Source organism: Folsomia candida, unplaced genomic scaffold (assembly GCF_002217175.1).
Source record: "Folsomia candida strain VU population unplaced genomic scaffold, ASM221717v1 Fcan01_Sc005, whole genome shotgun sequence".
NCBI classification, from domain to species: domain Eukaryota; kingdom Metazoa; phylum Arthropoda; class Collembola; order Entomobryomorpha; family Isotomidae; genus Folsomia; species Folsomia candida.
Window position 1 is genome coordinate 10,675,698 of NW_019091197.1, and position 16,023 is coordinate 10,691,720.

General features: G+C 37.2%; 4 protein-coding genes across 4 annotated transcripts; 2 read left to right on the forward strand and 2 right to left on the reverse strand.

Moving 5' to 3' along the window:
- The first annotated feature begins 6,453 nt into the window (after positions 1–6,453).
- On the forward strand, positions 6,454–7,607 carry LOC110849925. Its single transcript, XM_022097405.2, has 4 exons — positions 6,454–6,657; positions 6,728–6,880; positions 6,956–7,069; positions 7,142–7,607. The coding sequence occupies exons 1-4, from the start codon at positions 6,589–6,591 to the stop codon at positions 7,265–7,267; spliced, it is 462 nt and encodes a 153-aa protein (XP_021953097.1). The 5' UTR covers positions 6,454–6,588; the 3' UTR covers positions 7,268–7,607.
- LOC110849926 (alpha-crystallin B chain) lies at positions 7,538–8,900 on the reverse strand. The gene is made up of 2 exons (XM_022097406.2): positions 8,649–8,900; positions 7,538–8,357 (listed from the first exon to the last, which is right to left on the reverse strand). Exons 1-2 carry the CDS (start codon positions 8,763–8,765, stop codon positions 8,118–8,120), a joined length of 357 nt encoding a protein of 118 aa, XP_021953098.1. The 5' UTR covers positions 8,766–8,900; the 3' UTR covers positions 7,538–8,117.
- A 302-nt stretch (positions 8,901–9,202) lies between these two features.
- LOC110850569 lies at positions 9,203–10,603 on the reverse strand. The gene is made up of 4 exons (XM_022098002.2): positions 10,483–10,603; positions 10,148–10,262; positions 9,998–10,083; positions 9,203–9,874 (listed from the first exon to the last, which is right to left on the reverse strand). Exons 1-4 carry the CDS (start codon positions 10,534–10,536, stop codon positions 9,629–9,631), a joined length of 501 nt encoding a protein of 166 aa, XP_021953694.1. The 5' UTR covers positions 10,537–10,603; the 3' UTR covers positions 9,203–9,628.
- Positions 10,604–13,217: 2,614 nt separating this feature from the next.
- Positions 13,218–15,434, forward strand: LOC110850135 (endoglucanase E-4). The gene is made up of 5 exons (XM_022097616.2): positions 13,218–13,457; positions 13,752–14,208; positions 14,517–14,990; positions 15,064–15,212; positions 15,275–15,434. The coding sequence occupies exons 1-5, from the start codon at positions 13,238–13,240 to the stop codon at positions 15,352–15,354; spliced, it is 1,380 nt and encodes a 459-aa protein (XP_021953308.1). The 5' UTR covers positions 13,218–13,237; the 3' UTR covers positions 15,355–15,434.
- Positions 15,435–16,023: the final 589 nt, after the last annotated feature.

Here is a 16,023-nt window from a genome sequence, read left to right on the forward strand (position 1 = left end):
ATAATGAAACGTCTTTCGGACCTACAGTTCTAGAAATAGGACGTACTAGGAACGTTTAATGGTAGACTGGGAAGCGATGCATCCATGATGTTTTCCGATACCTTGTGTTGTCTGAATGGGAACAAGCTTGGAAATTGTGGATCCATGAAGCTACATATTAGACAACGCTGGGTCAAAATGATTCCTGGTTGTGTCACTAGTAACGTGGTTGGTGCACATGGCGGGCTTAAGGCTAGTTTGGCAGCGGAATGCTCGTGTTCGGATAAACAAGCGGATGTAAGATGTGGACCAAAGTGTTTTGCATATATAAGTACGTTCTTATTCACAAAATTTATTTAGTTTTACATATTTATCAGTGGGTTATGACAGCTTGAAGAAAACTCTGAATAGTAGATCCTCTAAACTAATTATAAAGATTTACTAAATTATGCATCTTATAATATTTATCTTTCACAAACTCCACAATTAACACAAAAATGCAAACAATCAAGCAACATCCACTAATATAAAAACCAGTTGTGACCTTAGAACTAAAATCTAGTCGAGAAACCGGCTTAACTCTCGGACCGGTCCAATTCGCATAATACCCTAACAATTTTGGGGGCCTCCACATTTTATACATGGCTTTCAAATGGGTCACAATTCCTGACGAGATAAGCCTTTTGAGTCGCTTCTCGACGTAATCACTTCTAATCGGAGGCATTCCCCAGCCTCTAACGTCTGGCTTTCTCTCAGTAAAGAAGGACTCGCCGTCTACCTTGACATACATCGCGGTTTGGTGATAGTCATTTAAGAAATTCGTAATTTCCGCGATATTCTCCTTTGTATCCATCAACGCCACCTTTCCGCAAGTCTGCAGGCTTTTTATAACCTTGACACCGTCAGCATTATACAGCACCGGCTGGATCGGGAAATCCTCCCAAGTAGTTCTATTGTAATATTGCAAGTCACCAACGGTTGTTCCAGACGTCCCATTTCGAACGTTATTCATATTATCGTCCACCCCAAAATGAACTTGAAGCCGCTTAAATAATTTTGTTGCAATTTTCTTATCGTTAGTTTGTTGGCCATTGAATCTTATATGGTGAGTAAAGTCAAGGAGTTGATAGTAGAAAAATAAATACCCGTCAAGGTAATCACCGCTATCCAACTCCAAATTTTCTTCACCAAAGAAGGTGAACGGCATAAATATTCGAATCCCTTCAAATTCCAACAACCCTGTCCAAGGTGATTTGTAAACCGTTGGAACAATCATTTCCATAGTGAACAAAGTTTTAAACCAATTCGTTAACAGAGTTCCTACCATAATTGTCCAGATTGCGTGGAATTAAATATTTTCATCTCGCAAGTAAAGAATCGCAAAGTTATTTCAGTTTTGCACATGCGTCTTTGGTTACGAAATAAACTTATGGCTTTACATGACTCCACCTCAAGGTTGGAAAAGCAAATTATATTTTACAATTTTTTTTGGTAGTTTGATATATTTCTACCTACGCAAACACACATCACTGCAGGATAGCATATATACAAACACAAGTTTCAAGTTTCCACCTTCACGATGGATGCAAGGAATTTATTAAATACACGTTGGACATCAAGCTTTCATTTCAAGCTTCGGTATATAAATATGTACATACATATGTAACATAGGTAGATACATATACATGCGAAGGAGTGAGAGGTAATTTAATTGTACCCATCCTCGAGCATATGTGATGCTTTTGACGAAAACAAATTAAATTCACGCGTCGGGAAATACAGAATAATGTATGTAATACGAATTAGACAATTCAAATTATGATGGATTAACCCTACATTACCTTCGTAAACTCCGGAAACCTGTCGAATGGGCACATCATCATAATTCATCACATGGAAGTATATTACCTTCATTAGCTGCACGCATGAACTATTGAGAACAAGTAAGAACCTTTGCGCTATAGACACCAATTTATGTAATATGTATGTATATGGCATGTAGGGTTGTATAATATCGAATTCGTCAGTGGCGGGGCTAGTAGTGGCCCACTACTAGCAGGGGCCCACTTGTACCCACTACTAGTGGGTACAAGTGGGCCCGTGCCCACGTGTAAATTTGTGTCTTAACAATAAGTCTTATGGCTTTACACTAGATATTTTGACATAATTTTCAAAATTTAGTTCATTGGTGCCCACGTGCAAAAATATCCTGGCCCCGCCACTGGAATTCGTATAACCAAAATAACGAGTTCAAACTATAGCTCATTATTTCATGGTAATATTTTCAGACATAAACGTCGAATTCATACATAAATATCGAAATCCTGCCCCACCAATTCGCCACTTCAATGTTTTTAACATCACTACTCGAACGCTATAATTCGCCCGGCCACGGAATATGGGTCACTCTTGTTGGCTCCGGCTACAAAGGTGAAGTCCCACATCATGTGGGACTTCACCTTTGTAGCCGGGCTTTGGGCTTTGGGCTTTGGGCCATGTGGGCCACATGGCCCAGTTGCAAAGAGTACAGAGGTGTGCCTTGTGCTCTCAACGGTCCTCGGGTTGGCCCGGACCGAAAATTACGGTCCGAGCCTCGGTCTGGTTCCGGATCAAGTTTCTAAGGACCGGACCGGACCGTCGGTCCACGGTCCGCCCGAATTTAAACGCCCTCTCACAGCAACATTGAACTTGCGTTTCTTCTACCGACATAACTTTAACAGAAAATAAATTTAGTTCCTTCCTTCAATTTATTTCTGCTAGTAGTAATAATCAACGAAAATGAAGAGAAATAAGAAAAAGCTTCAAAGCGATCGTAAGGATGGTCGTTTGAATTTCTAAAATCTTCAAATCGAGCTATGTAAAATTTGTTACAGTTGTACGGAGCCATATATGGGGATCATTCCTAATAAGAATAGTTCAGTCTCCGTCTGCCTGTCTGTCTCTGTCGGTAACGCATCTCTGCAATGCATTATAGAATATCAATTTCCAAATTCTCAAATTCCGCAACTTCCCAAATCTCCAACTCAATTTCCCAATTATCCAATTCTCCAGTTCCACAATTTTTCCAACTCCCCAATTTTTATAAGCTGCTTTATTGTGCAAAATATCATATCAATATAATTACAAAAAAGATAATCAAACCCCACTAGGTGGGAAATACTCGATCATCTTGATACAATCATTCATTACATAGAAAATAGAGGCCATACAATTATTTGGTGATTATTCCAGCATATTTGTTCAGTTTAGATTGAAACATAACAGTACGCCTCAATTTTTGACATCATTTCTTAGATTATTCCATGAGGTTCTCCACTTTCCCAACTTCCCAACGTTCAAGTCTGCTAGGCTAGGTGGTTAGCTTGGAAGGATTTTGGGTTATAGAGAAGGTGAGAAATTGCAATGTTTGGAAAGATATTTAGAAAATATGTGCGTATGTAAGCTACAATTACACGGGGACGGGGGGCTCCGTCCCCGTGTGTTACACGATAATTTTTTTAGCTAACTATATATTTCTAAGCAAGTAAGGTGAATTTAAATTTCGAAAACCCCAGATGGAATAAGTGTCCGTTAAAAATTGGGATGAAGTAATGATTACGGGGAATATAATGGTTACAAAAGGTAATTAAACTACTTCGAGATTGTGTAGGAAGCCTTACATCGGTTTAGGTTAGAATAGTTTAGCTTACAATAATTGTAAGCTGAACTAATTGTGGACTTAGTTCGTGCATTCGCTTAACTACATACTTATATCATTTGTAATTAGATAAAATAAATTTCGGTCCGCCCGGATCCACCGGTCCGGTCCCGGTCCGGTCCAGTCCCCGGTTCCGGGCCAACAACAAAATTTTGGTCCGGGCCTCGGGTTGTGTATTTCGGGCCACGGTCCGGTTCCGGTCCACGCCTGATCCGGAAAAATCCGGACCATTGAGAGCACTAGGTGTGCCATGCTTGGTACAACTGGTTTAATGTCTGGCACTCCTACTGCAGCCCTGGAGTGTCTACTGGGGCTGGTCCCAGTGGACATCCGGGTACAGCAAGTTGCGCTACGAACGTACCATCACCTCGCTCACCACGGTCAATGGAAAAAATGGGCCGGGGGTGATCGTACGAGGGCGTTAAAGCATAACAAGTTTGTCGAAATCATGGCGTCTGGCATCAATGAATTCCAGATGCCGTGTGAGAAACTTGTTAATCCGCCAGCAGAGAGGAACTTCGTAACTTCCATCTGCTCGGTGAAAGATTGGGAGGATGGTAGCGTGCCCATGAATTCCTCCGACGTGAACTGTTTTACGGACGGTTCACGGATGGGTGAGTGTTCGGGTGCGGCTTACTACTTCACATACAATAATCTTTCCCAGGAAGCCGTGAGGTGCTCAATTCCTCTGGGATGGGCACCCACAGTTTTCCAAGCAGAAATTATGGGTATTATCAGGGCTTCTGAACGTTGACCGATAATACTCTTAACTATAGCACCGTTGACTTCTTCATTGACAGTCAGGGTGCCATCAAAGCGCTCACTAGCCCATGGCCAGTTTCATCACTGACTGCTGAGGCTATTGAGATGCTTAATAATATTGGGGAAACTAAGAAGGTAACACTTCATTGGATCCCTTCTCACCATGGATTTGAGGGAAATGAAGCGGCTGACTTGTTGGCCAAAGAATGTACTTTTACTGGGTACCTTGGCCCGCAGCCCTCTATTCCTCTATACAGAAGCACTGTAATCTCCAGCATTGTAAGCTGGGCAAGATTGCAGCATACCAAATCTTGGCAACGCAGCAAGGGTTGTTTAACTTCTAAAGCTTTTCTCTCTGCCCCTTCATCGGGGCTTAGCAGTAAGCTTTTAACCCTAAATCGAAAGAATCTGCGATCAGTAGCACAAACTTTAACCGGGCACTGTACTTTAAACGGGCACCTCAGAACAATGGGATTAGTTGATGAGGTCATGTGCCTATGCGGCCGTGGCCCTGAGACTGTATTTCATTTTCTTGGGTCCTGTTTCAAGTACTGTGCCCTAAGGTCAGAACTCTTTGGGAGGCATGAGTTGCCACCAGAGCAAATAGTGACTATGTCTCTGCCCGATCTAATTCAATTCATAATCAGATCAGGGCGGTTTGTAGATCAAGTTAGATCTGTAAATCGTGAGAGTCATGATTTAGCACAGTAAAGCGGTGTATACGGGGAGACTGCAATAAGCCTTTGGTGCTTGCGCAGCTGACGGTCCTGTCTAACAATGGTAGTATCGTCACCCCACCAATACATACATACATCGAACGCATAAACAAGTTATACATACTTTACATAATGCTCTGATAAATTGTTACTCATACCTAACTCATAATTATAATTTTGAAAAGATACAAGTCACTAAACATTATTCTCCCGGTTTGCAGATTAAAAATATTGGACTTATTTTCAAACAAGGCATTTTTTTCCACAAAACAGGAACATCTATCACGAAACTGCACATAAACCATAAAATAAATTCTAACAATGCGAAGGTGTTAACGGCTAACTTCAGAATTCGACCGGACCAATTTTATTTGGTAGTGCAGGTCAACGTTACTAACGTTTGGTTTTGAACTTTTCTGAATGCGCGAGTTTGACCGCGTGGCGGGATTTTTTAAACATTTTTCAGCCAAAACCTCGGGTTTTCAAAACGCTTTAACTTTTCGAATTTTGGGGCGATTTCAAAAAATCTAAAACATGTATTCTTAGAATTACGTACTTGAATTTCTAAAAATGCATTTTCAAAATTGTCAAATTTTGAAATGTTTTTATCTTTTATTTAACTTTTGAATTTCGAAAAATTAAAATCTCAGTAAAATTTTTGAATTTTCAAAAAATTTTAAGAAAAGTGCAAAACCAAACGTTAGTAAGGTTGACCTGCACTACCAAATAATATTGGTCCGGGCGAATTCTGAGGTTAGCCGTTAACACCTTCGCATTGTAAGCATACAGTCATGAATCTGTGCCACAGATTTCCTATCCACTTATAAGAACTATATGACACTGTAATATTTTATTTGGAAATCACTTTTTTTTCGTCGGAGTAATTTTTAATTTTTGTAAAAACCCACAAAAACTACAATCCACAAAAACCTCAACCCACAAAAACCCGCGGTGGCGAACTCTGGCCCCAACTTCCCTTAAATTTAGTAATAATCATCTTTCTCTCTAAAGACGCATAAATATCCCCACCCTCTTGGGGAGGTTATGCCACAAAATCTGCTTTACCGACATGTCCCTCCTTTTATAACAGGTATGTAGAATAAGTATGTACATATAGCAAATTTAGGTACATTAATGTATGCTGAGAAACATGTTCAGTCTGAAAGTCTAGATACATATCTATGTATACTTGTGCTTATGTAGGTATGTACATACGTATGTATGTATTTCATGTCTGCATACATGTGTCCATATCAACCTAACATTTGCTGAGTACTGAACAAGTTGCCAGTCATCGTCTTAAAATGTCTATAACATATGTTTTTATATTTATTCACATGTTTACAAAGAATAACTCGATTTAGGCAAACAAACCCCGCTTCAGTTTTTATTGCGTAAAACAAAAGAATTAATTTCCAAAATTCCTACAGATCCATGGATAAATATAACCACACCAAAATCTGGCCCATCAACATAAATTGTCCGCTATATTTGATAACAATGGTAACGAAAATTTAAAAAAAAATTCTATTTCAATCATATCGCCGGTTAACATTTACTCATACTTATGTAGAGCGTAGGATTGTTAAATCTAGCCTTAAATTTGTATGACTACCGGACATCGCAGTTGTGCCTTATCATCCCTTCGGCCTTTATGTTGGGTCACACCGTACTGGTTTTCATTGTCTTTTCGTTCCCAATTTCGACAAGATATATGGTTCCTTATGTAATTAACATGCTAAATAATTAACGTTACGATAATGTTGGCTTGATTAACTTTGAATAAAATTTAATATTACAGATTTGCGGGATTAATATCTTTGGGGGATTTATTATCGGGAGTGGAGCTGTCATAAGTGTTTTGAAGGATGCCACCATTTTTGATGAACTCATTCCAACAAATTTGTCTGCAGATGTGAGATCATAAATAATATTGTTTGATTTATCAATTCATGGAAATTACTAAAAAAAAATTGGACCCCTATAGATTTGCGGATTCTTTCTTTTGCCAGTGTTATATTTTGCTGTGGGTGTGTCGATTGTACATCAACAATTCTATGGGTTAAATATCCCACCCAGTTTAACTGGAATGTCGTTACTTAAAACTGGGTAAAACAAGAATAACGGAATTTCGTGAAAGATTTTTTTGTCTGACTTAAACATCACGTTAGAGCATCATCACAAATATGTTATCTATATTATGTATAATTCGGAATGTCCGTTGGTAACGCAAGTGAAGGCAGAGTAAGTGAGAACATAATTTTTTAAACATCAACCAAAACGTGTTTTGAGAACAGAAAACAATAAAAGCTACCGTAAATGGATTGAGTGCATGATAGAGTGCTTAGTTAAGTTACAATTAGATCCGCCACTTAGCAAGGTACAACATTTAATAATAACTTTATCAAATTAAGGCATCCTTAAGCAAGAAATAAAATTATTTTAATTATTTATACAGATGAGTTTTGCACACATATTTATTTTATACATGAAAATGTTCAGAAGTCATGCTAAATAAGAATATTTGATTAGTTGTGCTGTAATATGAAAATTAAATAAGTTGTTTCAGCTCACCCCATAATTATACAAAAACCTCAAAACTTCCAAGACCCAGCCAAAACCACGGGTTTTTCAATAAAAATCCCGGGGTTTTCCGAACCCTGGTGATAGAGGGTCGGACATAAAGGTGTTTCACCTCTTTGTAAACAAATCCCTACAAACTTTGTAACATGTCATATCTAATTATAATTCACTGTTTATGTTTATTTATTCACATATTTATTTATGTTTAGTATAAGTACATTATTAGAAAGACTAAGTTGAAATAGTAATAAGTACCACTATGTGAATTGTATCCTTATTTTATGTATTTCCTTCAATAAATTGTTCCTACATTAAACATTATTTCAAATAAATTGATAAATCAACATCCTCCTCTGATCAATCACGGGTAATAAGTATAACTACGTTTTTTCACTTTGTTTCCTTGGTACTGTAATTGACAAGACTTTATCCTTGCTCACCTCCCACTTTAACCCAGCTCCGTCCATTCCATCGGGTATGTTAAATTTACGATTGAAGGACTTGAGAATGGTATCTTTTGGATGATTTCTCTTCTCATTTTTCCCAACCACAAATAATTTCCCATCTTCACAGTAAATAGAAACCTCGTCCGGTGTGTAATTCTCGACACTGAGCTCCACCTGAAAGTAGAATGAAAGTAGTACACGTAAGAAATGCAGGGGTGTCATCGCCATTTCCAAAGAGAATTTCAATCAGGAATTTCATTCAAGAATGACGGAAAAATTGAAGGATTGACAATTTTTCATGTTTTCAAAAAAACGAGAAAATTTGATGTATGTACATACACCAGCAATTTCCAACATTTCGATTTCTCAAATTTCCCCAATCTTTCACTTTTCATTAAAAACTAGTCGGAAACATAAAATTCTACAAATCATAAGAGAAGATAAAATTTACTGCTAAACCCTCACCATGAATTTGTCCTTTCCAAACGTTACTTCCGCAAGTCCACTGGAAATTGTAGATGTTGATCGCCTCCTCTCCCTTGGAACGGGGCCTTCTGGGGTGAGGTAAGGGGATGTGGACATAGTAATTCGTAGTAATTTGTATTTAGATTTGCGAAAAAAGCAGGAATTAAACGTACATATGTACGTGTTGTGTACACACAGGTTTCCGACTTTGTACTGAGCAGATGTGGAGTTGTTAAGCAGAGAAAGATAAATAACAAACTGCAGTCATTCCGGCATAAAAAATCCCCTCATTCCTATCCCACACTATTCTGGTTGCATTCCAAATTAGAAAATGGACCCGTGTTTTCAAAATGATACTGATAAAAACTGAATCCACAACATTTTATCTGGAATATTCTTCCAAATCCAATAGTAAACTCGTATCGTAAGTAATACTGTATGATGAGATGAAACGACATCCTGTCCCAACTTTGCATAGGATGTCGTCACACGTGAATATTTAATGTGAGGTGGCTGATTCATTTTTTGAGGTATATTTAGCTGCATACTTTGTCGTGAGTTATGCGTCTTATCGAAGTTGCCAAAAACGTGGATCAGATAAAAAAGAAAGGTTCAACATAATATGTGCCGTGTCATATGCAAATATGTGCTTCTTGGTTGTTTTGGAACATTATAGATATTTTTGTACATAAATATGTGCGAATATTTTTCTTGCATGAAAATGTCATAAATTTCTGCACCGTTCCGAACACAACAGCCCCCTTGATTTAGTGACATCACGAAATTCAGGGTCACCTACAACAACATATATTTCTATTGGACTTTGATATTGGGGGCATCACAACTTGTTCAGCTTCTTTGTAAACACATTTAGCTAATTTCTTGAAAATTAAAATCTTTACATTTTTAAAAATACACAAATGCTGAAAATAAATAATAACATTCCGGAAACTTTTTGGATTTTCCAAACATTTATTTTATCACTCGACCCCTTCAATATCACTATTTATTTCTAAATCCTTGTAAAATAAATAGACTACCGAAATCCCAAATACTTTAAATAATACAGCAACCACAGAACCTCCAACAATGGTTGGACTTAACCCCCCAGAAATCATAGCAATTATTGTAACCAGAATCAATATACAGATACATATACATATTGAAACTTTAATCCAATTCCGAATCGTTCCACGTTTGTGAATTTGTGTCATAGCACCGCTGACCTGCACCAGAAATGTGTACATATGTATTATCCATTAAAATTTGTATATTTAATACTCAATGTTATCCCAAGAAACTCCAATTTATGGCATCAACTATTTGATGCCACATACTTACATACATACCTCTGAGTCTGTCGCATTAAGAAGTTTTATAGCAAAGATAACACCCAGCCCACCAATAAGCAAGGATAACATTGGAATTACCACCACTGAAAAAGTATTAAATTATTAAGCTCCACAAAATTATGTAAATATTGCATTACATCTACCAACTTGGAATCTTATCTGTCTGTTCCTTCTTCTTTTTCCCGTCACTTGGCAAGCTTAAAAATTCATCCCCAAGGAAAATGTTCCACCCAATCCAAAGAAGAATTGCGATTGAGAGCAACTATGAAAATTACATATTGTAAAATATGTAAACCACTTAAAAAAAAACAAAGTATAGTTTTGTGTTAATTTAAAAAATATTTAGTGTTTTGTAAGAAGTTTACTCTTTTTAAAATTACAAAAAAGAGTGTTACTTTGTTTCCCTTTTTTTAATTTGTACGACAATCTTAAATTAGTAAGTGACGGTTAATAATGAATATTTAGTGGAACGAATTATTTACCAAATCCAAGATAGCTACAAATTTCGACACCACGTTATATTTACTATCTCCCATTGTTGCAAAGGTAGAAAAATAACAGCTGCGTCCTTCTGAAGGATAATGTGAAAGTGGAGAAAATCGATCATGGTTGTATTTTATGTATGTATGGTGGACGAGGAGAGGATTGACTCGGTCGTGAAAGCACTTTCACTTTCACATACTTTCCCTACTTTTCCCCATTTAGTTTCATGCACATGGAAGGGTATGGTCCGTGTGGTATGGCCTTATGACATAGGAGGATGCCGTAAAAAGCATGAGGAGCCTTACCAAATTGCAAGGCACGCCTACGGTTTTCGAAATTTATTTTATGTATTGACCTACTCACCTTTTTTCTTCCCGTGTCCCATGGTCTTAGGGCTGCAAAGTAAGGGTCACTAAATATCTTCTCATATGTTAAGGGTGCATGCTATCGTAGCGGATCTAACGGTAAGTACCATTAGATCCGCTACCTATTTGCGGGCAATAAGTAGATGATTAACTTTTTTTATATAATGTTTCCCAGAGGCGCAAACATTGTAAATGTTAATTTTTTATTGCCTAAATCTGAACTGTACATTATAGAGAAAATACTTCTTTTTGCTTTATTTCATTGGAATATTGCTCATTGAAAAATTTAAATATACAAACCATATAGACTTCTTATAAATGTATGCTTTGTGGGGAGATTTTTGTTAGTTTCGCTTTGCCATAGTGTTATAAAATTAAAAATTTTATTGTATTGTATTCTCTATCAGTAATAATAATCATTCTTATTAATTATCACTCGGAATTTAGCATAAATTTTAATAAATAGAAGATAGAGAAACAATTTAATCAAATTAACAATCAATTTGGCGAAAAATGCTTCTTTTATTATCACCCGTGTATTCAGAATTGGGTAATTGGACTGCGGGGAAAGATTCAGTTTTTTTACAACATTGATAAATTTTAAATGAGTTGCTGATTAAATGTTGTCAGTTATATTTATACTATCAAAAGCACATGACACTATACTACACAGAATTTAGAGTGGCCCAAATGGTCATCAATCAAGTAAATATCACAGTTTTTTAAATGATGACACTTTGTTTACAAGGTAAGCATTGATTGATCATGATCAGAGGCTGGTTATTAATGAAATATGACTATCGATTTGTTATCCCGAAACTTGCTGGGAATTAGAGGATTCAAAACCGGTGAACCACACCACACTTTATAATAAACTGCATATGAAATTATAAAGTCATCTTAGGTAAAATTTTAGCGGGTTGATGGATATACGAGGGGAAATCAATAAGCACTGCGAATTTACCCTTCAAAGATAAGATACAAACCTAAGATTTTCCCCATGGGCGAAAGTGACCATTCCGCGCGTCAGAAAAGTCGTCACCACGTGACCAAATGTCATTTTAACACGTAAATTTTGTCACATCATCGGACTAGTATTAAAAAATACGTCGAATGTACATAGTGGTTATGCTGTGAACTCATGGCACCAAAAAGGTTTTCCTCGTAAGATAATCAAACTGTCCTGAACCGATCTGCATACTGGTTAATTGACCACCCACCATATTCTACCGACCTGACACCCTATTACTTTTATCGACTCCCACATATTAAGAAAATAATCAGGGGGAGGAGATTTGAGACTGATGACGAGCTTATCTCGTGTGTGCATTTTTTGCGGAACAGTGTCACAAAATTATTTTTGAAGGAACGAAACAACTTATCAAAAAAGGTGAAAGTGGTATTGAATTTTGAGGGTATTATGTTTAAAAGCCACACAGTGAATTGAAATTAATCACTTTTATGGTCAGGCTAAACTAATATTCGAATTACTTATTGATTTCCCCTCGTATGCCCATCAAACCATTACAATTTAAAGACATTCACATTTTAGGAGTTATTTCGCTCGTTTATAACCGGCCTCTGGTCATAATCAACCAGAACAACAACTTCACAAGTCATCACTCTATGAATAGAAATGATTAAATGAAGAACTATGGTCAAAATTTTAAAATTAGACGCTTTTTTCTATAAGCAATGAATACAAAAAGGATCTGATTTTATAATTTTGACCATGGGAAATCCAAGTCGAACATGAAAATGTTCAGAATTTCATGCTAAATTCAAATATGTCATTAGTTTGACTCTATGAGTCAAAATCTTAAAATTAGACAATTTTTTATATGCATTGCTTATGGAAAAAAACGTCAAATTTTAGAATTTTCAACATAGATATGAAATTATAAAGTCAACTTAAGTCAAATTTTAACGGTTTGATGGATATTAGAGGCATTCCTAGTTTAGCAGTAATTTCGTTCATTTATATCTGACCTCTGATCATGATCAGCTACTCAAAACAACAACTTCACAAGTAAACATCACTATATGAATAGAAATGATTAAATGAAACACTAACATTATTCGTGCATATTTTGCACACGTTTTGCACAAAAATGTGCACCGTGTGAAACAGTGCACATTTTAGCAACATCACCTGTCAACATGACTGTCACGTCATAAATAATTGTAATAATGTATACGAGCACGATACAAATTCTTTTGTTGTGTGCACACAGTCAAACCATTCGTTGTCCACTCGCTTGTCAGTGTCAAACCTGATAATCTGATTTTTTTTATTTGCGCGATTGCTTGTCCTATAAACTATAAAGTTGTGCTACGCTTGTGCCAGTTTCATTTCTGGATCGCTTGGTCAACCATCCATCTTCGGATAATGGCATCCCTTCTCGTTTTGCTACTACTGGGTGCCCTCACACACGCATGTCTGGGGCAAATTGATTACGACTACACTTCGTTGATTGGTCTGTCAAACACATTCTATAAAATCCAACGGCAAGGGCGACTCCCTGATAATGACGTTCCTTGGCGAGGGGATACATTCCTCGACGATGGACAAGATATCGGAGTAGATCTTTCTGGTGGTCATTTTGATGGTAAATTTTTGACAATAGTTATGGTAAAAATTTTAAAATTAGATGCTATTTTCTATAAGCAATGCATACAAAGAAGGGTATAATTTTAAGATTTTGACCCATCGAGTCAAATTAAGTACATATTTAAATTCAGCATTAAACTCTGAACATTTTCATGTTTGACTTGGATTTCCTATGGTCAAAATTTTAAAATTAGATCCTTTTTTGTATGCATTTCATATAGAAAAAGGCGTCTAATTTTAAAAATTACACCATAATTATAAAATAAAAATCTAATTACAAAATGTTTTATAGCGGGAGATTTTGTGAAATTCATGTTTCCCTACGCCGGCTTCACAACCATTATAAACTGGGGTATAATCGACTTTCCCACCGGGTATGAGGCATCCGTTCTGTCCGGAGCGCTGGAAACTGTCCGAACATCGCTGAATTTCCTGCTGAAAACGCATCCTCAAGCCAACACTATCCATGCCCAGATGGGGAACGGTACCTTGGACCATAGTTGGTGGGGAAGACCGGAGGATTGGCCGTACGGCCCGAGACCAACCTACACCATTACGGAATCACGCCCTGGGTCGGAATTGGGTTCTGAATATGCGGCAGCATTTGCATCTGGGTACCTCGTGTTTAAGGAGAGGGATCCAGCTTTTGCGGCCACAATGCTCCAACATGCTAGACAGGCTTATAACTTTGCATACACGTACCGAGGAAAGTACAGCGATTCTGTGCCGGAAGCGGCAGATTTTTACAAGTTAGTTACTTCAAGTTAAGGATGTATGACCAATTAGAGATTAAATGATAGCTGCGGTGAATTTTCATATGTATGATGATTAAAATTTTAAAATTAGACGCTGTTTTCCATAAGCAATGCATACAAAAAAGTGTATAATTTTAAGATTTTGACTTTTGATTTTGGAGTCAAACAAAGTAATTACATATTTGAATTCAGCATGAAATTCGAAACATTTTCATGTAAGAGTTGGATTTATTATGGTCAAAATTTTAAAATTAAATTTAGATTGTAGAAAAAAGCGTCTAATTATAACATTTTGACCATAGTTCTTGGTCCGGCTATGGGGATGACCTAGGTTACGGGGCGTTGTGGATGTACCGCGCCACGAACGATTCCCAGTACAGAACGTTTGCAGATATTTTATGGAATGAGTTCGGATATGCAGGCTCCAATGCGCAACAATTCAGTTGGGACGACAAATACGCGGGGATATTCGTGTTAGGATTGAGGTTAACTGGGGAGGAAAAGTATAGAGCGAAAGCCATCCAATTCTGTGATAATACAGTTAATACGGCATTAAGGACGCCCAAGGGCTTAGTCTTTTTGGGTGAGTGGGGTCCACTTCGGTATGCTTCGAACGCGGTGTACATCTGCCTCCAGCTGGCGGATTTGGGGGTTAACGCAGCAACTTATCGGGCATTTGCTAGACAGCAGATTGGCTACATTTTGGGAGACACGGGACGAAGCTTTGTTGTTGGGTTTGGGATTAATCCGCCAAGATTCTCGCATCATAGACCAAGGTGATAATTGTGCATATGCATGGCTGAGTTTGTTGAGCATACAGAATAGTGTTGCAAATTTGAATTTTTGTAGTTCTTGCCCACCAAGACCACAAGTATGCGATTGGAATCTTTATAATGGAAATCAACCCAACTATTATGATGTCACTGGTGCCATTGTAGGCGGGCCGGATGCGAATGATGTTTACGAGGATAGCCGACAGTTATGGCAACACACGGAAGGTAAAGGTTTTGCCAATTTCCGTATTTAAAAGAGATAATAAATTTGAAACTGTTATTAATAGTTGGGTTGGATTATAACGCTGCTTATCAGAGTAACTTGGCAGCACTTCACTCCCTGAGAAAGGCCGGACTCCTGCATTAGATAGAGCACGCAAATGTTTTGTAAATTCTCATTTTCCAAAACATTTTGATTAAAATATATTAAAAATATATTGATCCCAATTGCGAATTAATATCTCCATATTTATTTACATACATGCACCCAATGTTCAGCAGTTAAAACTTAGGAGCAAATAAATTATATAAATTAATCAGTAGGTAAACTACCCAGGTGTCAAGCGAGTTTTTTTAATTTTTATTCTCGAATCATCCAAATTCTCTAAAACAATCACTACCTTATAGCTAAGCATTAAGAATAAGACGTACTTATATGCTAAGAACATCAGGATTGTCAAAATGCGTTACAAATAATACTCGAAGTCTAATTTTTATGTAGGGTTACCCAGGGTCGCTACCTGACCAATTTATTGAAAACATTATGAATATTGAGCGTTAAGTTCTACTTATACCACGCACTCAAGTTGTAATAAAGACTGCCCGTAATTTATAGAAAGTCACATTTGCAACGTTTAAAAATACTACATCATACTCACAGAACAGGAATAACATCAAGTTTTCTCTATACATAGAAACGTTTAATTGGGCTTTGAGATCATCCACAATCACATTGTTCAATTGTTATCTCTTAATTTGTTTACGACTATGGTTGCACAATACGGGACCCATTACCGGCCCTCATGTTTTGCGTAAG

Coding starts and splice junctions, on each gene's coding strand:
- LOC110849925 (XM_022097405.2), top strand. CDS start 6,589: ATGGATAAATATAACCACACCAAAATCTGGCCCATCAACATAAATTGT. Junction 6,658..6,727: donor CGCTATATTTGATAACAATG/GTAACGAAAATT, acceptor ATACTTATGTAG/AGCGTAGGATTGTTAAATCT. Junction 6,881..6,955: donor CAAGATATATGGTTCCTTAT/GTAATTAACATG, acceptor TTAATATTACAG/ATTTGCGGGATTAATATCTT.
- LOC110850569 (XM_022098002.2), bottom strand. CDS start 10,536: ATGGGAGATAGTAAATATAACGTGGTGTCGAAATTTGTAGCTATCTTG. Junction 10,084..10,147: donor ACAGACAGATAAGATTCCAA/GTTGGTAGATGT, acceptor ATACTTTTTCAG/TGGTGGTAATTCCAATGTTA. Junction 9,875..9,997: donor TTAATGCGACAGACTCAGAG/GTATGTATGTAA, acceptor TTTCTGGTGCAG/GTCAGCGGTGCTATGACACA.
- LOC110850135 (XM_022097616.2), top strand. CDS start 13,238: ATGGCATCCCTTCTCGTTTTGCTACTACTGGGTGCCCTCACACACGCA. Junction 13,458..13,751: donor TTCTGGTGGTCATTTTGATG/GTAAATTTTTGA, acceptor AATGTTTTATAG/CGGGAGATTTTGTGAAATTC. Junction 14,209..14,516: donor GAAGCGGCAGATTTTTACAA/GTTAGTTACTTC, acceptor TTTTGACCATAG/TTCTTGGTCCGGCTATGGGG.
- LOC110849926 (XM_022097406.2), bottom strand. CDS start 8,765: ATGTCCACATCCCCTTACCTCACCCCAGAAGGCCCCGTTCCAAGGGAG. Junction 8,358..8,648: donor TTGGAAAGGACAAATTCATG/GTGAGGGTTTAG, acceptor TTCTACTTTCAG/GTGGAGCTCAGTGTCGAGAA.